General features: G+C 41.4%; 1 protein-coding gene across 7 annotated transcripts in view; it reads right to left on the bottom strand.

The window, feature by feature from the left end:
- Positions 1 to 27,902, bottom strand: part of SNX31 (sorting nexin 31) — a 64,092-nt gene that overhangs the window by 9,082 nt on the left and 27,108 nt on the right. For 3 of the 7 annotated variants that reach the window (XM_082722748.1, XM_082722750.1, XM_082722749.1), the window contains exons 8-12: positions 24,757 to 24,826; positions 18,896 to 18,988; positions 14,126 to 14,329; positions 8,036 to 8,149; positions 5,077 to 5,154 (exon numbers count right to left, since the gene is read on the bottom strand). In XM_082722748.1, the coding sequence (XP_082578874.1) occupies positions 5,077 to 5,154; positions 8,036 to 8,149; positions 14,126 to 14,329; positions 18,896 to 18,988; positions 24,757 to 24,826 (559 nt within the window). The remainder of the gene's footprint in view (positions 1 to 5,076; positions 5,155 to 8,035; positions 8,150 to 14,125; positions 14,330 to 18,895; positions 18,989 to 24,756; positions 24,827 to 27,902) is intronic. The other 4 variants (XM_082722752.1, XM_082722753.1, XM_082722751.1 and 1 more) reach the window with 3 other exon arrangements.

Raw genomic sequence — 27,902 nt, 5'->3', positions numbered from 1 at the left:
ATCCCACAATCTCACTTTTCTTCCACACTCCATCCACTGTGGCTGGGTTTTCCCATGGGTGACCCCAGTAGGAGGCCCGAGAGCAAGATGGCAACACACAGAGATGTGTCTCCAGAGCACAGAGTGGGGTGGAGGAGAGTGCACCGGGAACTGGGAAAGGCAAGCAGGGCCTGGCACAGCCAGGAAACGTGACCTGGGCAGGGCTCAGGAGAAGGAACTCCTAGATGCTTCTTCGAGGAAAACAACACTCTCTCAGCGACTAGTGTTAAGATACGGGTTTTACCGTATCACGCTACCACCTCTCTTCTCCAACACATAAAGTCCTTGACTTTTCAACCACTGCCTGGTAAATGTAGGCGTTTGTAAATGCAAGAATGACGTGTGAGGAAAAAAAAAATGAACAAGGTGTGAATTGTTTATTAATGCTTATTCTTCATAAGAATATAAGGAGGAAGAACATTTCAAAATAACTGGGATAAGTAACATGACACCACAAAAGAGCGTTGCCTTTGAACTACAGTTAATATCATTATAAAATAGATTGCTTTGAAGGATGCAAAGGACTTCCTTTAGGTTAGTATTAATAGGGATGTTCATGTATTTGAAGACCAGCTTAATAATTAAAAAAAAAAAATCAGTTACTAGGGATGCCTGGGTGACTCAGTCCGTTAAGGGCCTGACTCTTGGTTTCGGCTCAGGTCATGATCTCAGCGCTTACTGCAAAGGTTACTTGAGATTCACGCCCTTTCCCTCTCCCTCTGCCTCTGCCCCTTTCCCCACTCACGGGCTTTCTATCAAATAAATAAATAAAATCTTTTTAAAAAATCAGTTATTAAGTCTTGGTAAATGAGAAATTAATGCTCTGTAGTCTTACACGTTTTGTTATAGTATTATTGTTACTGTTTACAATATTACGTTATCACTGGTAAGTAGCCTTGTGCAATGAAATACAGATGTTGGCGTAAACAGCTCAGAATGTTTCTCTCTCCTATTCTCCTTCCCCTTCCTCCCCTCCCTATGTTGAAATAAATAAAACAGAACCCACTATGGATGTTAAGCTATTTCTGATACCTGTTTCCTTGACTTACTCAAATAAGAGCTTTAAATATTTTATATACTAGGGGGAATAAAGTTGGGGGGAGGAAGCGAACAAATCCTTTTTTCATAACGCCGTATTCCTGTATACGCTTCTTCATCAACGGGTAGTTTCTTTTAATAACTACTTACTCTCACAGGGTAATTTCCACCTGGCTCTCTAAAATTCTGTCTACCTGCTATGCTCACACCATTCTCAAGTGGGTTGTGATGTACCTGTACTTTCTGTTTTCTAGATAGCACCAACTCTTCAAAGTCTGACATTCCCAGAAAACCAATTTAGAGATTCAGAATCACTTTTTAGTAAACCTAAGGAAAAAATATACAAACTAATAAAACAAACTAGGTATGGATTAATAAAAAATCTAAGTTGTTTTTCAATTCAGAAAATTAGTCACCATAGGAATAAGTTCCTATCTCTTGCATATATTCAGATTATGGTTCAATATACAAGATAATAATGATACACTTTCAGAAACTCATTAGGAACACATCTATTGCTTAAAATATATCTGCTTCCTTTTCTTAATGTCCTTTAAATTTCTTTCAATGGCAGAGATTGCTGGTAGCCCATCCTATTTTCCATTCTGCCCTTCTTTCTTAGTAATGCCACCCAAATTAATCTGGAGAGACAACATAACCTGTAAAAGACTACAGTTACCAGACTCCCTTGCAGGTAGATATAGGCCTGTGGTGTGACTAACTCCTGACCAATGAACTGTAAGTTGAAATCTGTGGGATTTCAGGGACCCCTCCTCAAAGAAGAGAGATGAGCCATTCCTACTTTCCATTTATACTACTGCCTAGGGTGTGGATGTAATGACTGGAGCTCCAGCAGCCATATTCAAACATGAGGTAAAGCCACACACTAAAGGTCTCTAATGACATCATGGAGTCACTGTTCCAGCTCTAGACTGCCTACTTCTGGGTTTCTTTTAGATGAGAAAGATATAGACTTTTATTTTACCTAGGACACTTCTTCTGTCTTGTTTTGCTCTTCATTATATATAGCTAAACCTACTGGTAACAAATACACTTTATTTTCACATAAAATATTTCTTAAAATTCTGTTTTAGTTAAAAGGAGCAAATAATAACAAAATTTATTGATTGTAGGTTTTTGCATAGGAGCACAGCTCTAAAAAGAATGTTACAATTTTTCCCCTTCTGGTTTGCAGTTAATACTGCCTTTAAAAGAATATAACAGGGCGCCTGGGTGGCTCAGCGGTTAAGCCGCTGCCTTCGGCTCAGGTCATGATCTCAGGGTCCTGGGATCGAGTCCCGCATCGGGCTCTCTGCTCAGCAGGGAGCCTGCTTCCTCCTCTCTCTCTCTCTCTGCCTGCCTCTCTGCCTACTTGTGATTTCTCTCTGTCAAATAAATAAATAAAATCTTTAAAAAAAAAAAAAAAAGAATATAACATAATATTGTTGTATGTTCACATTTTTTTTAGTGCATTTGACTTCAAATCTTTTATTTATTTATTTATTTATTTGACAGAGAGAAATCACAAGTAGATGGAGTGGCAGGCAGAGAGAGACAGAGGGAAGCAGGCTCCCTGCTGAGCAGAGAGCCTGATGCGGGACTCGATTCCAGCACCCTGAGATCATGACCTGAGCCGAAGGCAGCGGCTTAACCCACTGAGCCACCCAGGTGCCCCTTGACTTCAAATTTTAATGATCTCTTCAGAAGGGTTCAAGTCTTATCATTGAAAGCAATGCGTATAGCTAAGTTAATTAAGTTAGCACTAAATTTCTTCTTTTAAAGCCTTCCTTCTTACTAGGATAAAATAGTACTATTTAATCTGCTTCTAGGAACTATCTGATTTATGGGGTTCATTTGGTTATAGTTTCCTCAATTTCTCTCCCCCCTCTCCAGATTCTTCCTGATTTTCAAAATCTTGGAATCTATTCTATCTTGCAAAATAGGATCTGGATCCTAGTCCATACAAGCCTTTAATAAGTGATACATGTCAGTTCAGATTTTCTGTTTACCTAGAAAATGAGTGGATGTCACAGTCACACATTTATATGGCTACTTAAAGTTCCACAAAATGACTTGTTCTGGTCAACTGTGCTTTGTGAGGAAACCCAGAACCCAGTATACGTTCAAAGAACTGATCTGTCTGCAATTTTCACTTTCCAGGGTCTCATTCTACCCAGGGGTTTGTAGATGAAATTTCAGGTTGAAATATGGACTATCCCTATAATATCCCCTTGAAAACCCAATTTTCTTTTTTTTTTTTTAAATTAAGAATTTTTTTTTTTTTCTTATTTTAGAATAAGAGAGAGAGGGAGTGAGAGTGAGCAGGGGGGAGGGTCAGAGGGAGAGAATCTCAAGCAGATCCACCCCCACCAACTGCTGCTGAGTGCAGAGCCCAACATGACACAGGGCTTGATCCCAGGACCTCGAGATCATGACCTGAGCTGAAATCAAGAGTTAGATGCTTAACTGACTGAGCTACCCAGGTGCCTCAAAAACCCGATTTTCCAGAGGAAGGGTCTTAACTTTTCTTTCCAAGAACCAAAACAAGAAAGGGGGTAGAAAAGGAGCTTGTGGAACTAAAACTTGTGATTATTTGGATTAAGCCATGCAATGCTGACTGACATGCTGATTTCACTATCTGCCACAGGAAAGGATAGGTTTCAATTTGTGTGCAAATCTAAAGAATGTGGTTAGTGTTTTTTTTTTTTTTTAACTTTAAATAGGTCACTACCTTCTATTATTCAGCAAATGCTTTAGCTACTCATTGTACAAGTATTTCCTGCATCAAGTAGCTTACATTTTATTCAGCCACATTTGAGAGTACTTCTCTCTTTAATGGGGCTACTTCAGTTAACAACTTTTTCTTCTTCTTTTTTTATATATAATAATGGAAGCCTAAGGGGGTCCATCCTGCCTCAGAGGTTAGATTTTATGACTCTTTAAAAAAGACCATCCATGATTCTTTCATTGCTTGATTTGCTACTCTATGGTACACTTTGAATTGTTTGAATACCAAGGGGCAGTAAATTTTATTTTCCCTAGGAAAATATTTTCAGTTCTAGAAGAAAGAGAAATAAGGATAAAATGCAACTATTTTCTCTAGTCCTTACTAGACTCAAAGTCTAGTAAAAAGCAGTGTTTAACAAAAGATGTCACCCATCCTCTTTATAAAGGATTCAATTTAAATGAAAACATTAGGGAACATTTCCAAATGTTTCTGTTTCTGTTGCATTTTTAAGGATCAGTATAACATTCTGCTAAAAAAAAAAAAAGTTTATACATGTCAACCAGGCATTAGTATTTTAAAAAAGCATTTGTATTTGTATTGGTATTAATAAAGTATTAGTATCAGTAATACTAAAGTATGAGTATTTGAATCATTTTTAAAATTCCAATTGTACTGTCTTATTCAGGATATGCTTATATCATGATGGTAACAAGACAAGTCGAAAAGTTTAAAATCTCAGTGTCTCTTTTTACAGTCTGCCACAGCCCTCTCAATAAGAAACCAGGCCTTTATTGAAGAGATACAGACTAGAAAAGCAAAGTTTAATTTTACACTGAGAACAATTTATGGCCTTAAGAAGTTCTTTTTCTCTATGGCTTCCTTCAACTGCTAATGGCATTCTAATTTGGCACAGTGGAAGCTTCAAAAAACTGTGAGTTCTTTCGAGAGATAGAAGTGTAGAGCTTATTTAAGTTCATCGCTGCTGTGTTTAAGACCCCTCTGGATCCTGACTTTATGATGTGGTTTTTATGGTAAATCTGGAATCTTCCATTTGGGGGAAAGCAGAGATACAAGAATAGAGAGCAATGGAAGGACACTTCTCTTGAAAAAATGGCTTGAATTCTAAAGACTGAGCTCTTTAGAGAAGGCAGAGGAGCTCACTTCTGGGAGGTTGGGTTCTATCCCAGAGAACCAGAATTCATCCCTGTAGGTTAATGTTGGCTGATGGTAGGAACTTAAAGTGAAAAAGATACACAGATAAGAGCACTTACCATTTCTGGATTCTCTGCAGCTAGCTTTACCATCTTTTCTGAGATCATCTTTTTCAAGCAGCTACTCAGCAAAAAAGCCTAAAGAACCCAGAAATAAAGAAATTGCTCAACTGAAAAGATCCTGCCTTTCTTCCCTCCTCACATCACAAAGCAGATTTTGAACTCTGCTCTCCAACAGCACGCTTTTAAGAACTTAGATTTCATCTTTAATTTCCATAAATTTGTATAAGATGCAATTAACAAGTAGCCATACATTTCCTTAACTACATGGATGTACTTAAATTTTTAAAAAGACAGAGAATCATTACATTTCCTAATTTTTCCCCTTTTAAAATTTTCCCTCCTATTTTTTCACATTAATTTGTAAGCAGCTCAAATAACAAGCAACAAATAACAAAAAGTATTTACTATTGTAATCAAATCAATGAAGGATGGTTGATCTTACATTTAACTGTATACATTATTATTGAGAGACCTATTACTAGACATAAATAGTAACCTGTTTAAAAGGGTATATTAGCACCTTATGGCTTTTAGTGAACTAAAAAAAACCCTATTTCTCATCATGTTCTTATTTTTCAAGCACCTTTAATCACTCACTTTTAAGACTGATGGTTGCTCCCAGTATCACCTGTGACTTCTTGTTGGCCCAGCGTTGTCAGTGTCAAGACCCACATTAGATATCTTGTCACACAAGAGCTGGGGTTTCCTTTTTCTAGGATCTTCACTCCACATGCCAATTTAAGTTTCCCTATGACTTCCCTACTTGCTCCTTTCCCATTAATCCTCTTTTTCCTTTGTCCTGTTCTCAATCCTTGGCTTGTACTTTTCTCTTTTGGCCCTACTAAAGTTTGAGACAAAGCTTAAAGCTTGAGGTGGCAGGCCCTTAGTATAAATTTATGTCCAAAGATGGTCACTGGCACTAAAGGGAGGGTGGTGATGGAGAGGAGGAGGAAGGAAAGAGAGAAAACCCAGGTTGGGATGGTAGCCAAAGTAGAGACTCTTGGGAGACAGGACATAGAAAGGAGAATTAGAGGGAGAATGGCTACATATGGGTAGCATCTCAAAGTCTTGCAGGACTGTGGAGCTTGACCAGAATTTAATTTATTTAAAGGGAGAAAAGGAGGTAGAAGAGAAGGAAGGCACTATTACCAATAAGGAAAAGAGTAAAAGAGTTGGTATTTATGTACAAAAACAAATTTTGATTTCCTAGTTTAGCTAAAAACTAACCCTGTTTATCTGTGCATATTTATAACCTACATAAAACCAGGGTACGAAAGAGTTAAACAACATACACTGAGTTGATAGAGCATGGAAGGGTGTTTAATAATACTTTTTAATAAAAGATGAGGACTGATTCCATATTCCATACAATGTGCACAGATATGTAGGTTAAGACTTGGCTATAAACCAGGTAAGATTTATTCAATATAGATGCAGTGAGCTATTGTTTAAAGGGTCTAGAAAATATTAGGATCCCAGCCCTCATTTGTATTTGCCAAGGCACACAAGCCACATTTCTGCCTTTTGCAGAAGTAGCTCTTGGGTGTGTATCAATAAACCCACACTCCAAAGGAAATAAGACCTTACTAGGAATCCTTTAAAAGAATGTTTATTGCCCTCTCTGTAGCGGCTTAAACTCATTTGGTACAGACTAGATTAAAAGACCATAATAAAATTTAACTACTGCATTTAGCATTCTGGGCAAGGGAAGGCAATTTCATTGCCAAGATCTAGCTGCATCTCTCCAAGTGACTGCAAACCATCCTACCATTTCCCTAAGGATGTTTCATATCCAAGGTGAACCTGATGGCCTGTTTCTTTAACCTAGAATTTGGTTTAGCACTTCATGTTTTTTCAGAGGACCTTGGTATCTATCATCTTTTGATTGCAACTATACTAAAAGCAGAGAGTCTTGGGGAGCTTTCGCTACCTGAAACCAAAATGCTCCATGGAACTAGTGCGATCACCAACGACTTAAGTTGAATGAAATGTTGACTTAAAGATTACTTTGGTATTTTGGTTTCCTTTTAGAATGTTTGTAGTTTTGATTCCAATTTGAAATAGCTTGAGTTAGTTCATAATATTTTTCAGCTGAATTTGGTGTTCAGAAAATTAAGTTTTTTAAAAAAAATTTATTCCAACTTCAGTTATAAAGTCATGGAAAACCTGCATAGTTTGTTGTCCAACAGTCTCTCCTCTCCTCACAGAACCTGGATTTTGTCTGAGACAAAGGGCCCAGCTCACACTTACTCTAGGGTGATCATGAATTCTGTTCTTTTTTGTTAGATACTTGATTCCCAGATTCCCTTGCAGCTAGGGGTGGTCATGTGACTTACTTCTGGTCAGTGAGACATAATGGGAGGCCTATTGGGCTTTTGCCTTCCAGATAAAAGGGGTATCAATCATCTCTAGTATTCTTGTTAAGTGAGATGAAAATCTGTATTGTCTAAGTCAGAGGTCAATAAATTCAGCCCCTCACTTGTTTTTATACATTTTTATTGGCAAATAGCTATACCCATTTGTTCACACATTGTCTGTGGCTACTTTTGTGCTATAACAGAGTTCAGTAGTTGTAGCAGAGACCAGATGGACCCCAAAACTAAACTATTTACCATCTGGTCCTTTGAGAGGAAGTTCACCAACACTTTGTCTAAGCCACTATTAGTTGTGTCTCCTGTTATTTAGTAACTACATCTATTTCTAATTGACCTGAAGACTGTGGTGATGAGTAAAATGAAATCAAACAAAAAATAAACCAAAAAAACCCCACAAAACAAACAAACAAAAAATACCCAAACCAAAAATCAACAACCCAACAGTGTTACAGGCCAAAAAGGAGGATGTATAGCATATTCTAAGACCCTGCTCAGTTGGGTAAGAGTAATATGCTTTGTTCACCCCAGCAAGCAAGAGAGCATTTCAGCGCTGGTTCTCATATGCTGCCCTGAGAACTCACCTGCTTAGTGTAAATAACAAACCAGGGCCAGTGATTTTCTTCACTAAACTGAAATCGGAGCTCCAAGTTCTGGTTGAGAGTTCGCTGGGGTCCATCTGTATCCAGCAGAGTTCCCTACAGAGAAAAGAGATTATTTGATATCTGATAGAAATGGAAGCAGCTATTAACTGTTGGGCAAATACCAAAGCAAGTGATACCGTCACTATTGCCAGGAAGCTGTCAGTCTATGAGGGGCTGTGAAAGTAAGCCACACAGTTTGGTATGATAAATAGTATAAGGGAAGCAAACCCAGGTCTACGGAAGGAGGTAGGATTGACACCTGATCCAGACTCAGAGGGGTCAAGGCAGGCTTCCTGGAGGGAGGCGGTGATATCTGAGCAGCAGAAGTAGAAATTTTCCATGTTTGATGTTGTGGTGTTTTTTGGAGGAGGAGGTGGGTGCAGGCGCGGTGGGAAGTGGTTCTGGTAGAAGAAATAACAAGTGCAAGTGCACTGAGGCACGAAGGGACCTGGCACACTGGACACGTGACAAGAGACCGAGTATGGCGGAAGCACAGGCTGCAAGGCAGGTAGGGTGGTGAGAGAAGAGGCTCACCTCAGAGAGGCAGTGTGGGGCCAGATCCTGAGGACTCTGGAGGAAGCAGATTTGACTTTTGCTATACAGCATCTATCCCTCTTTCTCTTAGTAATGGAGTCTCCTGTGCCCTTGGGAAAACGTCTCTCTTTCCCTATGCCCATGTAGGTAGGGCTGTCAGGGAACACTGCCCTCCTGGAGGCCGGGGCACATGACCCAAGTTCAGGCTAATTGGACAAATGCCTTCTATGCGCCTTCTTTGATTCCAGAGTGGAGAGATCCAAAGAGCATGTCCTGATAAAGAATTCCTTCTTTCCTAGAAACACTGAGCTCATTTTGTTCTTGACTTTCCTAAGCCTCTGCCTCTGCCTTCCTTTGAGTCACTGGGTTATTCCATGCCTCTCTGATAAATCCCCTTTTTTCACTAGAGCCAGAAGTGTTGCTTTCTATTGCTGGCCACCAAAGAGCCCTAGCTGTTCGAGGTTTGATAAGCTAAGTTAAGAAGTCTGAACTTCATTTTGAGGGCAACAGGCATGCATTCACTGATTTTAAAAGCTGGATAACAACATGATTAGATTTATGTATTAGAAGTATTCATCTGACTGCATCAGGGTGAAAATGAACTGAAAAATAGCTGTTTTCAGATACTGAACCACATAGAATCCAGGACTATTAACCCGGGGAGAAGGAAAACAAATGAGGTGAGCCCCATAGCCATCTAGCTTACTGCTTGGAGTGTCCAGGAGGCAGTGGAGGGAAGGGGACCCCAAACAGAGCCCAGAGGTCTTGCTGAGTTGAGGAGAAAGGGATGAAAGTTTGAAGAAATTGAGTTTAGAATCGATGGAGCAGAGGATCACAGACAAGGGCTTTACACAGACTAAGAGCTCTAGAGAGCTCTCTTCAGACCTTCGGCTGAATAACGACCTTTGCAAGTGTGGGGAGAGCCCTCATACACCGCCAGGGGGTATATAACATGGAGCAGACTGTTTGGAAAATAGTCTAGAAGTTTCTTACAAAGTGAAACGTGGAATTACCAACATAGTCCCAGCAATTCCACTCCCAATCATATACTCGAGAGAAATGAAAACCTATATCCACACAGAAACTTGTACACAAACATTCATAGCAGCATAACTTATAACAACCAAAAGAGAGAAACATTACTGAATAAACAAAATTTAGTGTATCCATACAACATAATATTATATGACCACGAAGAAGGTAAGGTGTTGGTACATGCTATGATAAGAGTGGACCTTAGAAACATTATACCAAGTAAAGGAAGCCAGTCACAAAGATCACATATGATTCCATTAATCATGAAATGCTCAGAACGGGTGCATCTATAAAGACAAGCAGATTAGTGGCTTCTTAGGGCTGATAGGTAGCTTACAGGCGTAAGCTAAGGGATATGGGACTTCTTTCTGAGGTGATGAAAGTATTCTAAAATTGATTGTGGTGTTGGATGTAAAACTCTGAATGAATTAAATGCCCCTGAATTCACATTATATAAGTGAATTGCATGCTATGTGAATTATATCTTGATAAAGCTGTTCCAAAGGAAGGGAATGACTGTGTATGTAGTACTGGGGGAGGGATAGACACATGCATCATGGAACAGACTAGAGAATCCAGAAATAAATCCACACAAATGTGCCCAGCTGATATCTGACAAAGGTGCAAAACCAAGTCAGTTAAAGGACAGGCTTTGCAACAAATGGTTCCGAGCTAGTGGACTTCCACAGGCAAAAAAAGGGAATGTCATTCTGAGTTTCACACCCTAGATGAAAACGAACTCAGAATGAGCCATGGACTTAAATGTATGACCTATAACTGTAAAACCTTTAGGAAAAAACTCTAAGAAAAAAATCTTCAGTATCCAGAGTTTGGCAAAGAGTTCTCCAACTCAACACTAAAAGCCACAATCTATAAAAGAAAAAACTAATGAATTGAAATTCATCGAAATTAACTTTTCCTCTGCATAAGACCTTGTTGAGAGGATAAAAAACTACAGAGTTAAGAGAAAATACTTGCAAACTACATATACAACCAAAGACTAGTAACTAGAATATATGATGTGCTCTCAAAACAATAGTGAAAAATGAAAAACAAAAAGCAAATAAACAAAAAAACCTCCAACATGGGGCGCTTGGGTGGCTCAGTGGGTTAAAGCCTCTGCTTTCAGCTCAGGTCATGATCCCAGAGTCCTGGGATGGAGCCATGCATTGGGCTCTCTGCTTAGCAGGGAGCCTGCTTCCTCCTCTTTCTCTCTCTCTCTCTCTCTGCCTGCCTCTCTACCTTATTGTGATCTCTATCTGTCAAATAAATAAATAAAATCTTTAAAAAAAAAAACAACCCAAACTCAACAATCAATTAGAAAATAGGCAAAAGATATGGAAGAAAACATCTCACAAAAGAAGATATGCAGATGACAAATGGGCACATGAAAAGATGGTTGGCATGATTAGCTAGGAGGGGAATGCAAATTAAAATCACAATGAAATACCATTCCACACTTAGGCAAATGACTAAACTAAAAAACAGTGACAATACCAAATGCTGTTGAGGCTGCAGAGAAACTCCATCAGTCATGCATCCATCACTGGTGGAAATGGAAATTAGCACAGCCACTCTTGAAAACCGTTTGGCAGTTTCTTAAAAAACTAAGGATGCAACTTGCATATAACCCAGCAATTGTACCCCCTAGCATTTATGCCACAGAAATGGAGGTTTGTGTCCAAAACAGATGTATGAATTTCATTCATTATAGCTAAAAACAGGAAACAACCAGGTATCTTTCATTGGCTGATTGGTGAAATAAATCTTGTCCATTCCATACCATGGAATACTGCTCAGCAATAAAAAGAACCAAACTACTGATATATACAACAACCTGAATGAATTACTAAAGAATGATGCTGAGTAAAAAAAAAAAAAAAAAAACTACATATGATTTCATTTAGAGACCATTTTTATGGTAATCATTAGAGACCATTTTTATGGTAATCAATTCCTCTTTATATATATATATATATATTTGTCTCCTAAATGCAGTCAGTTCTTATTATTCACTGCATTACTGAACACCGAGTCATTGCTCCAGGGGAAATAAAGTTTTAGGTTCCTGCAAACCTCTGGTCACAATAGTTTCATCAGCTGATCAGTACATACCCTTGTTTTAAGAATGTCTCCTTTTTTTTTTTTTTTAAGTTTTATTGGGGTATAATTGATGTAAAAAATAACCTGCACATATTTAATGTACACAACCTGATGAGACTGGACATATACATACATTCATGAAACATCAACATACTCAAAGTAATGGATATATCCATCACCCAAAGTTTTACGTAGCACTCCTGAAGTGACACAATTATAAAAATAACAGATGAGTGGTTCCTTGGGTCTAAAGAGAGGTGTGGTGAGAGAAAGCAGGTAAAGCCATAAAAGGCCAACCTGAGGGGTTCTTGGGATGATGAAAATGCTAGGACTCTTGCTTGTATCAATGCCAATATTCTGGTGTCTATTTGTACTGCAAGGTGTAACTAACAATTTGAGAAAAGTGGGTGAAGAATACACAGGATCTCTGTACCATTCCTTAAAACCGTATGCCAACATACAGTTACATCCAAATTCAAAGCTTAAAAAGAATCAACTGTTTATTTTTTTAAAGAACTTTTCCCTATTGCCTTTATTTATTTATTTAAAGATTTTTATTTATTTATTTGACAGACAGAGATCACAAGTAAGCAGAGAAGCAGGCAGAGAGAGGGGGAGGCAGGCTTTCTGCTGAGCAGAGAGCCCGATGCGGGGCTTGATCCCAGAACCCTGAGATCATGACCTGAGCTGAAGGCAGAGGCTTACCCACCGAACTACCCAGATACCCCAAAAGAATCGACTGTTTAAAAGCAAAAATAGTTATAACGCAGCATGAGGCTTATATTTGTGGAAGTATGGCAATAATTATCACAAAAAGGAAAATAGAAATACAATGTTGTTATGCGTTTTGTGATGTAGTATAATAATTAAAAGTGGAATGTAATAAGTTTAAGTATACAAGAATAATATATACAATTATACATTATACAAGTCTACAAGTCTAATATAACAATAAATGAAAAGGTAGAGCTAAAAAATGGTGTAAATAAAGTTTTTTTCATAATCATAAAATAATCAAATCATGAAATAATCAAAAGAAGGCAGGAAAAGAGGGGGAAAGCTGATAAACCTCAAAGAAATAGACAAACCCACAATTAGGTCTGAAGGTTTTAACATTCCTCTTCTCTCAGCAGCAAATAGAAAATATACAAGAAATATACAAGAAAATATACAAATATACAAGGATACAGGAGATCTGAACACTGTCAACTGCTTGACTTAATACTTCTAGAATATTCCATCCAACTGTGGCAGGATACACATTCTTTTCAAGTACACATGGAACATTTACCAAGAGAGACCAGATCTGGGGCCATAAAACAAGTTCCCATAAATTTAAAAGACTAAAATCATAGGCTGATCACGTCAAGATTGCCGGTTCGGCGTTTAGCAGGTGGTTGAAGTCCTATTTGCCAAAATGGGGAACACAGAGGGGGAAGAGCCCTAGGATGGGCAGGAGAGGGCAAGGATGTCTGTGTGACACCTGGTGTCGATGCCTAGAAGTCATTAGGAAATATTGGACCTTTCCATAGGGACGTAGGCAATTGATTTCAGAGAATACAAAGTAGAAAGACGGAAATGGAACCCTGGGGTAATGAGGGCTTCAGAAATGTTCAGAGGAAGAGGCAGCTCACAAAAGCAGGGGAGGAAGGAGAGGGAATTCTGAGAAGCAAGAAATGGTTGACAACACCAAATGCCACAAATAGGCCTAGTATTGTCCCAGCTAAAAAATCCCCATGGATTCCGCAGACTTAGCAACTGGGGATTACAGTTTGTCCTCTCCTAGTTAACCTCAGTTTCCCGTGTAAAGGGGATAATCCCACTTAGCTCACTGAGTTATTGCAAGAATTTAATTAAATAATAGATGTGGCAGCACTCAGAACAGCATCTGACCCAAAGGAGGCACTCCAGTACATCTGATCAGAGGGTTTTCTCTGGGAGGAGATGGCAGTGTAGGTATGATTGAAGGGGATCCTTAAGAAGAGCTCTACTGGTCAGTTTCTCATTTGCAAGGGTAGAGATCTGGTCAGTCCTGAGTCTGTGTTAGGAATTCCACTAACAGCAGCCATTGTTTCTCTATGCTCTCGTACTATAGCCAGCCTTCAAGCAGTAGAGAAGCCTGTCACGGCAAAGTGGGAAGGTGGGTGTCTCTATTGCTATAGATGGGACATTTGAACCAGATGATAGACGGCTTTGACCGTCAGGTGATGCTTCATGTGGCTTAGATGCTGGTCCACTCAATGTGGTGATGCAAATGGCAGAACCACGTCCCTACTGCCAACTTTGTCATCCAAAGACAAGAGGATTTTTAAACCAAAGTAGAGACTTTAAATCACTTTTAAGTGCCAAGATACTTACAAGGAAAGTGACCTGCCAGCGCTTCACTCTGTTCATCTGGAAAATGACTTCCTGGGTCTGGTTATCAGGCAGGGTTATGCAGCAGCTGATCTCGTCCTTGCCAACAGAGAGGACGGCCCCACAGCCTGGCTGTGGGTAGTCACAGGTACACGGATCCAGCCGCCAGTACCCGTAGTGCCGGACCTCTCGGGACAGCTCCAGAAACTGCTCCGGTGGTGAAGGTGAGCCAAAAAAAGCAAAAGACTGCTTGAAAAAGGTGATCACCTTCTGTCAGAAGCTACTGCCATCCTAGTACAATGCACAAAATTGAGCCACAGTGAAAGCGCCTTTTTCTTCTGGATGTTACGAATGAAGACAATGCCCCTTGTGCTCCCTGACAATAAGGCTGGGGAAGTCCATGGTGTGTCCTGCCAAGGTCCAACCATTTCTGCCTCATTCACCATTGTGTCTCTCCTCCTGCTACTGTGCTTGGTACATAGTGGGGACGAAAATATTTGGTGACTGAATGACAAACGGAGAAGAATGGGGGAATCAAATGAACGAGTAGAGAGGGTTCTACCTCAGCAAATTACGACAGCAAAATAAACGAAAAGTATACATTTAAAATGCTGTTTGGGGGCACCTGCGGGGCTCAGTCTGTTAAGCGCCAACTCTTGGTTTCAGCTCAGGTCATGATCTCAGGGTCCTGGAATCAAACCCCACATCAGGCTCTCTGATTAGTGCCGTGTGCCTCCTTCTGCTCCTTCCCACTGCTGGTGCGTGCTCTCTCTCTCTCTCTCAAATAAATAAATAAATAAATAAATAAATAAATAAAATGCTTTTAGGGAGCCTGGCTGACTCTGTCAGGAGAGCATGCAACTCTTGATCTCAGGGTCTGGGTTCAATCCCCACAGGGGATGTCAAGCCTCCTGTAAAAAAATGCCATTTTTGGGGCGCCTGGGTGGCTCAGTGGTTTAAAGCCTATGCCTTTGGCTCGGGTCATGATCCCAGGGTCCTCGGATCGAGCCCCATATCGGGCTCTCTGCTCAGCAGGGAGCCTGCTTCCCTTCCTCTCTCTCTCTCTCTGCCTGCCTCTCTGACTACTTGTAATCGCTATAAAATAAATAAATAAATAAATAAATCAATAAATAAATCTTTTTTTTAAAAAGCCATTAAAAAAAAAAAACTAAGGTGAGGTCTATGTAGAAAGAAAGTAGTTAGTTTTTACAGTCAGCTTTATATGATGATGGTGTGAATTGTCAGAGGAACAGATTTTGCAAATGGCAATAAAATCAGAGAGTGAGCCTGCTTTCAAAGTAGAGTTATAGACAGCCCAATAGTGTTAAGGGAACACCTTTATGTAACTCTTAAGGGTTAGCTTTTCCCTCTACCTTTTGTTTGTTTGTTTGTTTTTCAAAGAGAGAGAGAATGTGGGGAGGGGCAGAGATAAAGGGAGAGAAAGAATCTTAAGCAGGCTCCACACCCAGCACAGAGACAGATACAGGGCTCAATCTCTCAACGGAAATCAAGGGTCAGATGCTTAACCAACTGAGCCACCCAGTTGCCCCCTTCCCTCTGCTTCTGCCTTGGCTTAAGAACAGAGGACAGTTGCAGTTCACACCTGCGGTCTAGACATCTTGCCCTGACAATAGGTATCCGGGACTTTTCACTTTTGTAAGAAAGCATTATTATTAAAAAAAAAAAAAAAAGCATTATTATTATTAACCATTGCTTTTTTTTTTTTAAGATTTATTTTATTTATTTGACAGAGAGGGAGAGAGGGAACACAAGCAGGGGGAGTGGGAGAGAGAGAAGCAGGCTTTCCACTGAGCAGGGAGCCCGAGATGTGGGGCTCGATCCCAGAACTCTGGGATCATGACCTGAGCAAAGGCAGATTAATGACGGAGCCACCCAGGCGCCCTTTACCCACTGCTTTTTAATAAGCTGGTATCAGTTTTCGAACCTCTATCTTATTCTTCCAGGTTTCCACCATGGTCCTGCCTGATGCTGTGTGGGATGGGTGTGAAGAAAAGGGAGTTCTCACACGATCAGAGAAGACTGAATGTGATCAGAGAGAACCCTTAGTGACAACCTGGCACTTTCCAGATCCTTTCTTGAAGGAAGGCAAGTTCTTTCAAGGACTAGATGAAGCACTCTCTGATGAAGTGAAATGTGAACAGATATGAGCAGTGAGGGACAGTTGACTGTCACTACAAGGCGGGAGAGGTGTTCAGGCTCCTGTCCCTTCCAGCCACACATCATCGTCATACCAGCTTACTGTGCTGTGGTCCTTGCCTTCAATTTAAGACACATGTCAAGGTGCCTGGCCCCCCCTTTAGGTCAATGGAAAGGGCAGAAACAACAGGTCCTGAGTCACACCATGTGTGCAGGGGTGGGGTAGGGGCAGAGTAATGTTGCCACAGCATACCGAGCAATTTTAAGCTCTTGCTACAATAGTTTCTTATTTATTATATGGTACAGATCTTTATCTCATTGCATGGTAACACTTTAAAAAACCTTTTGTAATGTGCTCTCAAGGAGATGAAACTGTTTAAAAATTAAGCTCCATTTCTCTAGAAAGTTAGTGATGAATCAGTAACTCGTTCAAAATACTTGTGGGCATTTGTCATTCAACAAGTGCGTGTAGTGATGTTACTGACCATATGCAAACTAAAAGAAATCTGCAAGGATTCGTTTTTTTTTTTTTTTTTTTTTAAGAAAATTAGTTTTTTAAAGAAGCTTACACCCAAAAAAGATAGTTTAACATGCATAACGGCGAAGGACATGTTCATATATTTTCATTTAGATTGAGGATTGGCAAACTTTTCTGTAAACAGCCACATAGTAAATATTTTCAGTTTCTGGGCATATGGTCTCTACTGCAACTACCCACCTCAATCATCCTATCACAAGAAGCTGTCTTAGAGAGTATGTAAATGATGGCCACATGCCAATAAAACTTCATGGGGTGCCTGGGTGGCTCAGTGGGTTAAGCCTCTGCCTTTGGCTCAGGTCCTGATCTCAGGGTCCTGGGATCCAGCCCCGCATTGGGCTCTCTGCTCAGCGGAGAGCCTGTTTCTCCCTCTCTCTGACTGCTTCTCTGCCTACTTGTGATCTCTCTCTCTCTCTGTCAAATTAATTAATTAGTTAATTAATTAATTAAAAACAAAAAATTAAAAAAATTTATTTACGAAAATAGTGGTCCACGGGCTGTAGTTCGCCTATGATATAGATCAACACATTCCTCCTTTAAGTTAATTTCACTCATTTTCTTCTTCTTCTTCTTCTTTTTTTTTAAAGATTTTATTTATTTGAGAGAGAGAGAGTTTGAGTGTGAGTGGAGGAGGGGCAAAGGGAAAGCAGACCTCCCACTGGGTCAGGGAGCCTGATGTGGGGCTCTATCCCAGGACCCTGGCATCAGGATCTGAGCTGAAGGCAGATACTTAACCCACTGAGCCACCCAGGTGCCCCTAATTTCCCTCAATTTCTACTCCAGGTTTTCTTGCACATGGACATAAAGTAAAGCGATAGTTGTTAACGTGCTATTATCTACTAGCAGAAGAACTTCATAAACACTTAAATAATGCCAGTTTTTATGTCAGTATCCTGAGATCCTTCAAGAGAATATCAGTTAATTTGAATCATGGTTCAGTTCTTTTTTTTTTTTTTCCCATCTATTTCATGCATTCAAAGTACAGTTTTTTAACGATAACTACTACAAATAGTATGGTAAAATAAAATTTGTTTTGTGTCAAAAATACAAATACAAATTTGGGGGGAGTATAGCACATGGTAAAAATAATATTCTTACTAAATTCATTAAATTAATAAGTTTAGGAAGCAGAAATGTACCTAGAATCTGTAATTGTATCCAAAGCAGCTGATGTAACCGATTATATCCAAATATTCTGTCCATCAAAATAAACACTATAATTGAAATTGAACTCCAAAATTTTCATAACAAGCTGAGGCAGAATACCAAGGAAGGAAAATATTGAATCATGGCAGTAGATACTTTTTCCTTTTCTTATCCTGCCATCGGTACAATTCTCAAAATATCTGAGCTTTTGAAGAAATACTTTCTATATCAATTTAGGTACAAATGAGTCCTCTAAATTTTGTTTGCATTTTGTTTAAAATCAGTGAGTGAACTAGCGAAGTCTAAAGGATAAAGAAGACAACATGATGAAACAGAGTCCATTTCTTCTGTTAACTTATGCCTTGTTCGTCAGGCTTCTATCATTGCTTGGGGACACAGGAGAGTACGAGTTGGTACAGTCTTTATGGAAGCTTTAAAACCATTCTTCTAGAAATATATTCTAAGAAATAATAGAACACGTACTCCAAGACAGAGGATGCTGGCTGCAGTGTTCAGGGACCTTCAGCTAGGAACAGTTCCAGGTGTTGGGAACATACAGGATATAAATTAGACACAGTCCTGGGCCTCGTGGTGCTTGCTGCCAAAGTGATTTATAGCAGCAAATCTGGAAACCACCAGATTTCCAATAATAAGAAATTGGTTAACTATAAAACAGAATACTCTGTGGTTATTTAAAAAAAAAATGCTGTGGGTCTATATTAACTGGGCAAAGGGTTCACCACAATCTATTGTCTGTATTTTTCAGAATCTTTAAATAATATAATCAGAAAAAATAATGGTGATATTCTCATTTCTTAATCTTAAACCATTTTTTGTGGTTGATGGGTTTATAAATTTAAAACCAGCTCAATTCTAATATGTTTCTTTAACTCCCCTCCAAGGGATTTCTCTTGGTGCAATATCTGATTTACCTTGGTTTGGTTGTCTTCTTTCTGGAAAGCCTGTAATTTCTGCCTCTGTGCCTGTGTGAGTTTGGCCCATTCTTTTTCAATGTCCTGAACTGCCTTAAAACAACAGAAGTTGTAAGATTAGCAACCTTACTTACTTGCTTGCTCAAGATGAGCAGAAACGAATTAATCTGGCAAAAACACATTCATGTATGAAAGGCTACAGAAACAGACCCAAGTAGACATATACAAGGATTTAGCATGTTATAAAGGTTATGTATTAAATTAGTGGGTATAGGAAGAATTCGTTCAATGGTTTGGGGACAACTGGCCACACTTGGAAGAGAAAATAAAGTTAGTTCTTTTCTCATGCCACCCAATCAAATAAATCCAGATAAAGGTTTAGATATTTTTTAAAAAGTCAGGGAAAAAAAGCCTGATCTTGAGGTAAGGAATAATATTTTTAAAATATAAAGGAATATGTAATTACATGAAAATATAAAACTTTTATACATAAAAGCCATCAAGAACAAAACTAAGAAATAAATGCCAAACCAGAGAAAACGACTGCATTATATGTGGGGATAAGTTGATATTATTTATGTAAAGCAATAAGAAAAATGTCAACAAGGGATTTGTATCAGCAATCAACAAAAAGGAATTCCAAATTACAAATCCATATATTTTGCCTCTGGACTTGGCAGAGACTAAAAATATATATAATATTCAGGGCTAGCAAGGGTTGAGGGAAACAGGAAGTTCCATATAGAACTGATGGGATTGAAACTGGTATGATTAGCCTGTACTGCTTTTATTTACATGTTTTAAAAGAAGTTTTCCACTGGTCTTCAGTTAGCCTGTCAACCCCTCAGGGGAAAACCTTGAGTCCTTCACCTCAGTGTTTCTTGTCCAAGGTCTTACACACAGCAAACACTCAACAATTCTTCACTAATTGTCAGACACTTATTTACACCCTAGTCTAAGTATAGGTTTATGTGTTCCATTCCTCAGTGTTGCTGGTGATGCCTTATCTCCAAATGGAGAATGAAAAGCTGAATAAAGTTTTGATTTAGCTATTTAGATTGAGGAAAAGGAGATGGGTTTAGAGAGGAGAAAAATAAATAATATTTGTTGAGAACCTGCTTTAGATAGGTTTTCTTATTGACTTTATCCAAATTATTCTGTGGGATAGGAACCCCCCCCATCTTACAGATGGGTAAATTGAGGTCCAGAGAGTTTATGGCTTTTAAGACCATGGCAACCTGGCAAGAGTTGGGTTAAAATCCCAATATGGCCACTGCACTGAGTTCTCCTGTCCTGAGTCCTCCTGTCCATAATCAACCCTCCTGATTATGGGCTCCTGTCCTTGGCCAAGCCACTGAATTCTGAGCATGTGGACAGCTACCCACCCCAAGACCTTCTCCTGGTCACCAACTATTCTCAAGACTAAGCATAGACACCCTGCCAGAATGGAATTGATGTGGGTGTGAAGAATGGAACACCTTTTCCTCTCCCCAATTCTACTTGGTGGTAGAGTCCCATAAGGGGCTGTTATCACAGGGCAGAGGTATCAAAAAGAAAGCATGACTAAAGAAAGAAGTTAAACAGCAATCACAACAGTAAGGACTCACTGAAGATAGGTCATTCAGCATTAGGGGACCTGGGACTCTCAGACACAGAGATTTAAATGCCATACCTCAGCAGGACCAGACTGCTCTTGTTTCACTACCTTTGAAAAGATTTAACCCTGATTATGGGCTCCAGAGTCATCAAATACATGACTTACAGGACCTCTCCTAACAATGAGAGAGTCAAATTTAGACAAATGGCTCTGCTCAGTTCTCTGGCCCCCCAAAGACTGGCTGCTGAAGACTTATATAGAAACTGATTTTTTATTTTTAAGATTTTATTTATTTATTTGACAGAGAGAAACATCACAAATAAGCAGAGAGAGTAGGGGAAGCAGGCTCCCTGCTGAGCAGAGAGCCCCATGTGGGGCTGGATCCCAGGACCCTGAGACCATGACCTGAGTTGAAGGCAGGGCCTTAACCCACTGAGCTACAGGCACCCTGTAGATACTGATTTTTAAAATCAAGTGAAATCTCCTACGCCATGGGTTTCACGTGCTTCCATCACACATATCCCAAATCCCCTGCAGTGAGAAATGGAGAGAAAGGCATCAGCCACTCGGGTCCAGCTAGGGGAGGCATGGCACAGCAAGGCCAGGACTATGTGGGTAGGCCTGGGTCTGCATGAAGGGCACCAGGTTCTGGGGCTCCAGGAAAGGTAATGGTCAACCCAGGCTCCCTTCCCTGAACCACAGGCCCTGATACAGGGTTAAGCCTGCCTGGAGGAAGGGACCCCTTGTTCTAATTTGCACAAAATTATCATTCTGGCCAGTGGTGCTGAAAAGCAGACCCGGAATTGACCAAGCCTCAATATTTTTGAGAAAATCCAGAAATGTATAGCTGTATATACAATCTTCCATTTTGCTCCTGTTCCTCAAATTTTAAAAAAGGAAAAAAAAAAATTTGGGAGTCCACTTGGCTCCCAGGATGTCACGAGGCACAGCTGCTTTGGAAAAATCAAAAGCAATTATGATGGCACCATTATTTACCAGAAGAGCTCCTAAGAACATTCTGCATCAATTTTTTTAAAAGGATGATTGCTTCTCACACATTCACACCTCCTAAGCTCCCAGGTCAGTCTCTGCCCTGGGCCTTTCAGAGTCTAGTTAGGCAAATATGTATGTGGGCAGTATTTTCAAGGCTGGGTGAGAAGGACCATAATGGGTACAAACGAAATACCACAGGAGCAGAGAGGAAGGGAGACATTTTCTTTCGAGGGGAGCTGAGAAGAGTTTCCCCAAAAGAGGCCACAATGATGCCTGTGACTCCCGGGGGCCAACTTCTTGGTACCTCTGTGTGGATTCAGCAAACAATGAGAATATTGATGGTAATGGCCCAGACGGTTATAACCATCGGCAACCATCTTTTGAAGACTTTGCCAGGCAAAGATCTACAATTTGGATAATAGTCTATTCAAGCTGAGAGAGAACTTAGAAACTGTTCCTTCAATCTCATCACTTAATAGGGGGACGTTGTTAAGCGATGAGATTGGATCAGGATCAGAAGAATGAAGGTGGCGGGCCCTCGATCATACCGGAGAAACAGCCCACAGCACAGCAAGGGACAGAATGCATCTTCGAGACTGAATTCAGTGTGCTTTCCGTGAAGCCATTTTCCCCCAAAACTATAAGCAGAGGAAATATAGAGCATTTCTCTCTGGTTTATAACTCCTTGATGAAGACAGATAAAATTCCTCTAATGACGTTGGCAGCCTCTGCTTTTCCCACAATGTATCCTGGAAACCAGGCCAGAAAGACTGTTTCCCACCAGAACAACAGTGGAACTGGGTGATGCTTTCTCCACCAAGGATGTGGTATCAAATAGACCAGACACAACTCATAATGCACAATAATAGCAAGGTTACAACAGCAGTGAGCCTCAGACGACATTTAAAATGGTAAATTATGTTCCAACGCACACCATGTGGGTTTAATTACATGGATCAAAGGATGATCAGAAATGAGCTCAAAACTATTCTAGCCATTAAACTACAGTAGTGAACATTAAATATTCAATAAGTGATATTTTGATTTGCCTCCTTAGAATTTAGAAGAGCTTTGTGAAGATGATTTATTAGATTGCCTTGGTCTCTTGCAAAGTGACCTGAGAGAGGCCCCTGGGTGGCTCAGTCCGTTAAGCGTCTCACTCTTGTTTTCGGCTCAGGTCATGATCCCAGGGTCCTGGATCGAGCCCTGCATCAGGATCCCTGCTCAATGGAGAGCCTGCTTCTCTCTCTCTTTCCTGCTCGCTATCTCTATCTTTCTCTCCCAAATAAATAAATAAAATCTTTAAAAAAAAAAAAAAGGTCACATAAGAAGGTCACCCCTTATCAACACTCTGGCCTCTGGGCTCTGTGTGTCTGCTCAGTCCTACACCCAGGTGCTCCAACCTGTGATGGAAAAGCCAAGGTCAATGCATGAGGCGGGTGGTCTAGTGGGGGAAACAGAGATGTCAGTGATGCTTTACTTTGTCAGATTGTAGGCACCACGGATTCTGGTACCACGTTTTTGTGAGACACTAAGTAAAACCACTGCCGGTTAAATGGTGGCGTGCCTTGTGACTTTGGGGCCCGGTGCATGGACCCACCATGCTGACCTTTCCCAGCTTCTTTCTTCTGAGGCATTTGGTGATTCTCCTGCCTTGCTTCCCTGCTTGGCCTGTGCTAGGCAGTCCTTTGGCATACAGCTCAGTAAAACTCCCATAAGTTTCCTCTCTCCGAGCACATAAAGCACCTAGTGGTTGCTTTACAAGATAATATGGAAGTGTGGTCACTTCTTCAAAGATGAGCTTCTGCTTTATAAATATAAAAGGGAAATCTGCCACTCTGTCTTTGCCTTTTTGTAAGCTGTTTATTTATTTATCCATTGGTTCATTGATTCATTGATTCATTTAGAATGAGAGTGAACAGGGGGTGGGGAGGCAGAGAGAGAGAATCTCCAGCAGACTCCCTGTTGAGTGTGGGGCCTGACGGGTCCATCTCATGAGATGAAACCACGGGTTGGATGCTTAACTGACTGAGCCACCAGGTACCCTGTCTTTGCCTTTCTGTGCAAGTTGTAATTCTCATTCCGTGGAGAAACATCGTGTCTGTAGTGACAGGGGGCTGGTGAGGCAGGGGAACAAAGGTAGGGCTGGGGACGTAACTGGAGACCTATCACAGGGGCAGCACCCACTGACCATCCCTCTGCTTAGCAGAACCTTTACCACCCGACTTGGGAAAGGAAAGGAGGCCAAACTCCAAATGTACTTTCTGGGGCGGGGGGTGAGGGTGGGACACTTAGGGCATTGGGGTAGGCAGCACCAACAACATAATTTGAAAGGGCCTAATGCAAAATGAAAGCGTGGGTTCTGTTGTTCCAAAATTAAGGATTTCAAGATGGCAACAGCAGAATCTTAAACAAGTTTGGCGCCCTTCTGAGCACGGGGCCCAGTGCTGCTTCACAGGCTACACATCTCTGAAGTGGGCCATGTGGGTAGGTACAATGCTTGTCGCCTCAGGGAAAAAGAAGAGGATGTTAAAATGAGATTTGGGGACTACATGTAGCTTTAGATTATCAGGGACATCATTTCTAGGCTCAGGTAAATTGGCCCAGATGATGGAGTGTTGGCTGGAAAACTCGGAGAGATTGTTAAAATGGAGGTAGAACTTTTCTTCTTTCTAAATTCTGCTTCTTAAAAAATTTTTTTAACTGTGGTAAAATATATATAAAATGTATCCTTTTAACCATTTTAAAAAAGGTTTATTTGTTTATTTTAGAGAGAGAGAGAGAAAGTGTGTGTGTGCGCGTGTGCATGCATAGGGGAGGGGCAGAGGGAGAAGCAGGCTCTCTGCTGAGCAGGAAGCCCTGTGTGGAAAGCCTGACATGGGGCTCAATGTGGGGCTCAATCCTGAGACTCCAGGAGCATGACCTGAGCCGAGGGCAGAGATGAACTGACTGAGCCACCCAGGGGCTCTACTTCTTAACCATTTTTAAGTGTACAATTCAGGGGCACTAAAAACATTCATAAGGTCGTGAAACCATCAACACTCTCTTACACCTACTTTTTTAGCAGTCCCAGCAAAAATGCTGTCCCCGTTAAACAATAACTCCCTGCCCCCTCGCCTCTAATAACTTCCATTGTACTTCCTGTCTCTGTGAATTTGTCTCTCCTAGCTTTGGAGGTAGAATTCTTAACTATTACCCATTTTTTCCTAATGTTTTCAATCCCAAATGGTGAAGACCATCTGGTGTTTTGCGAGTCCTCGGTCCCGCTCACCTGCATGTAGATCAGCTGGAGCGCTGCCGGGCAGTCCGTCAGCACGGAGTCCAGGGACGGGTCCATGTACCTGTGTGGTTCAAGAGCATTAAGGTCATTCAGATGCCATGGCCAGTGGGCACACCTGGGAGCCAGTGCTCTCTGCAGTGGTGGCCCCCTACACTTGAAACTGAGCCCCCCCTTACCAACACCCCTCTCCTCGCCTAGCTTTTAGTTTGTCCCTCCAGCTCTCTGTCCTCAACTTTCTTTACACTCTGCGCTCTTGCCTGGTGGACCCTGAGAGGAAAGATGCCAAACGCTAAAGCTGATGGAAAATGGCCCACAACCTGTTCGCACTCAGTCCCCAACTGTGCAAGCCCTCTCCCCACCCCACAGTAGAGTGTCTTCATCAGCCCTGTACCCACATCTGTATCACTGCCCCATGCCCAGGCCACCCAAGCCGCTTCCTTTGTCAGGCCGCCAGCCTCAGCCCTGCCCCTCTGGGTCAGGCGCTATATTCTAACCTGAGTGCTCTTTCCTGAGTAACCTTTGGACTCTCGGTCCCAGGAGTTAGATCATTCATGCTGCTCCTCTCCAAGGTGCCCGTCATGCGACACCCAGCTTTCATTTCCAGCTCCATCTATGACCTACCTCCCTCCTTCACACTCTACATTCCAACCATGTGTTCTCTCCTCTGCCTGGAAGACCACTGGCCTCCCCAGCCTCCAGCCCTGACTCGCCTGCCTCCTCTGGTCCCCACTCCCCAAGGCTTCCACTCCATCCTTTAGCACCCTAAATTCCTCCTACCACTGCTTGCCTCATGTGGACCCCAACACCAGGGAGGTCAGGGCTTCGTCCTATTTGGAGTTGCCCCTCTGGACCTTTGCAGAGTAACTTGCAAATGGCAGGGCTCCATGTCTGTCTAACGGATCCAGACTCACCAGGATAAACTGAAATCCTAGCTCCTGTATAAGCACAGGAGCTGCTAAGAATGGATAGAGATGGTCAGGAAAGGACCCACAGCAGCTGGTCTAAACCAATCTGAAGGCAGACGTCAGCAGAATCACTGCACTTAGAAATGAGTGGTTAACAAACCAATGGGATTGGCACAGACTAGGAAAGGACAAAAATGTGACTTGAAGATCACCTTCCCCCTGGGGGGTGGGGAGAGGCACTGGAAGCACTCCGTTATATTCTATTTAGCTGACTTGCCACGCAGCACACGTACCCTCTTCTCTGTGACAGAGAAGAACTGTTGCATCAGAACTAGAGAGCCCCCAGACCCATTCCACACTGGGGCTCTGAGAGGCCAGAGCAGGCTCCCTCTGGTCTGCAAGGAACCGTATCATAATCAGAGAGATGCCAGCAGAGAATTCACAGAGAGTGAAAAATCCCCCAGAGGCTGGCAAGGCTTCATTTGTGATGCTTCACCTGCCAGGAATCCCACAGTTTATGGCAGCCATGCCAGCCTCCCTGCTCCCACTCAGTTAGACTTTTCCTAGAAAGAGGACAAAGCTCCTTCAGGATCATACTCCAGGCTCTCCCCCTCAGACGACGTGACCCTCAGCTCTAACAATTGGAGTGAGACCTCTCTTCTTCCCAGTTCCCATAGGCAAAGGCAATCTGCCTGGATCCGAGAGGCTGACACGTGAATGACATCTTCTCTTGCACTGATGATCTAGAATATACCTGTTTAATGAAGACATAGGCAAAGCCCAATTTCCAATGAAGGCTTCAAGATGAGGGACAGAATCCTCATGTCATTGATGTCAAGGTCTCTGGAGAGCCCATGAGCAAAGCAGTCTAAGCCCCAGGGATTTCTGTTGTTACTGTTATTACTATTATCATTATTATCCTCAATATAACAGCAAGAAATAAGACCAAAATTTATTGAGCATGTGAAATGATTTTATTTAACCCTCATACTAAGCGTATGGGGTAGACTCTTATTATTATTCCCATTTTACAGATAAAGAAACTGAGGCTTAGTGAGCTTGAATAACCTGGCTAAAGTTATTCAACTCAAACCCAAGAGAGTTGGGATTTAGATTCACATACTCTGACCCCGGGAACAGTCATTCTCAGCCTCGCTTTTCATACTATACAGCTTCCAGAAACACTTAGATGGAACTGCTCAAGGTTTTTCCTTTTCCCCTTCTCAGGGTTCCATGCCACAGATGTTGACAGTTTCTCAGAATACTCTGAATAGCAGTATGTGAACTTTTAGCCTTGCCCAGAACATCCTTCCAAAATTCAAAACCACAGACTGGAGTTCTAAGGGAGGCATCACGAGGTCAAGATTGCTACTATTCCTAGATTACAAAATGCCTTTCTTTAAAACTTCTGTGATCTGATGACAAAATAGCTGGGCTGGGAGACAGTGAGCCAAAGAAGACATCCAGTACAGCCATGGTAATAAACATTGCAGTCTACACTTTATGGGATATACGGGGGAGGGGGGGGTTGCTTCTTATTTATTTATTTTTAAAGATTTATTTATTTGAAAGAGAGAGAGCGCACATGAACGGGAATAGGCGGAGGAGCAGAGGGAAAGAATCCCAAGCAGACTCCCCACTGAGCATGGAGCCCAACACGGGGCTCAATCTCACAGCCCTGACACCCATGACTTGAGCTGAAATCAAGAGTCAGATGTTCAGCCTACTCAGGACCCAGGCATCCTGGAGTACTTCTTGTTATTTTCTGTTTGTTCGCTCTCCTTAGGGCTTCCTGTTTCTGGGGGAAAGGGTAGTATTTTTTCAAAGATGTTCAATCAGTCTAGGGATATGGCTGGCCCTGGCTTATATGCATTTATTGTTGGAATCCTCTAGGAACGTGAGCAGAATAATACTTTAGAGTTCAAATTCATGGCAAGTTGGCTGAGTCCATCCTTTGCCCTCAGGGAATACCACGGTTCAACAGATGAATCGTACCTGCTTAGAATCATCAACCAATTCCTTCAATTAATCCAGCTGATAATCCATTCCAAAGCAAGCCCACGATCCGCAGTCCCTCGGCATTCCTGCTTCCATCCCCACCCCAACAGCACTGGCTTTTCAAGCCTTGCGTTCATGGCCACCATCTCCAGGACAAGAACCCTCAAGTACTTAGGGGAAACCAGTGAAAGCCATCCTCTTACTGTTTAGGACAAATATTCTGGTTCACTCTCC

Source organism: Mustela nivalis (assembly GCF_964662115.1).
Source record: "Mustela nivalis genome assembly, chromosome: 2".
Classification (NCBI taxonomy): domain Eukaryota; kingdom Metazoa; phylum Chordata; class Mammalia; order Carnivora; family Mustelidae; genus Mustela; species Mustela nivalis.
Note: the sequence above shows the minus strand (reverse complement) of the source record. Positions and strands in the feature narration are given on the sequence as shown.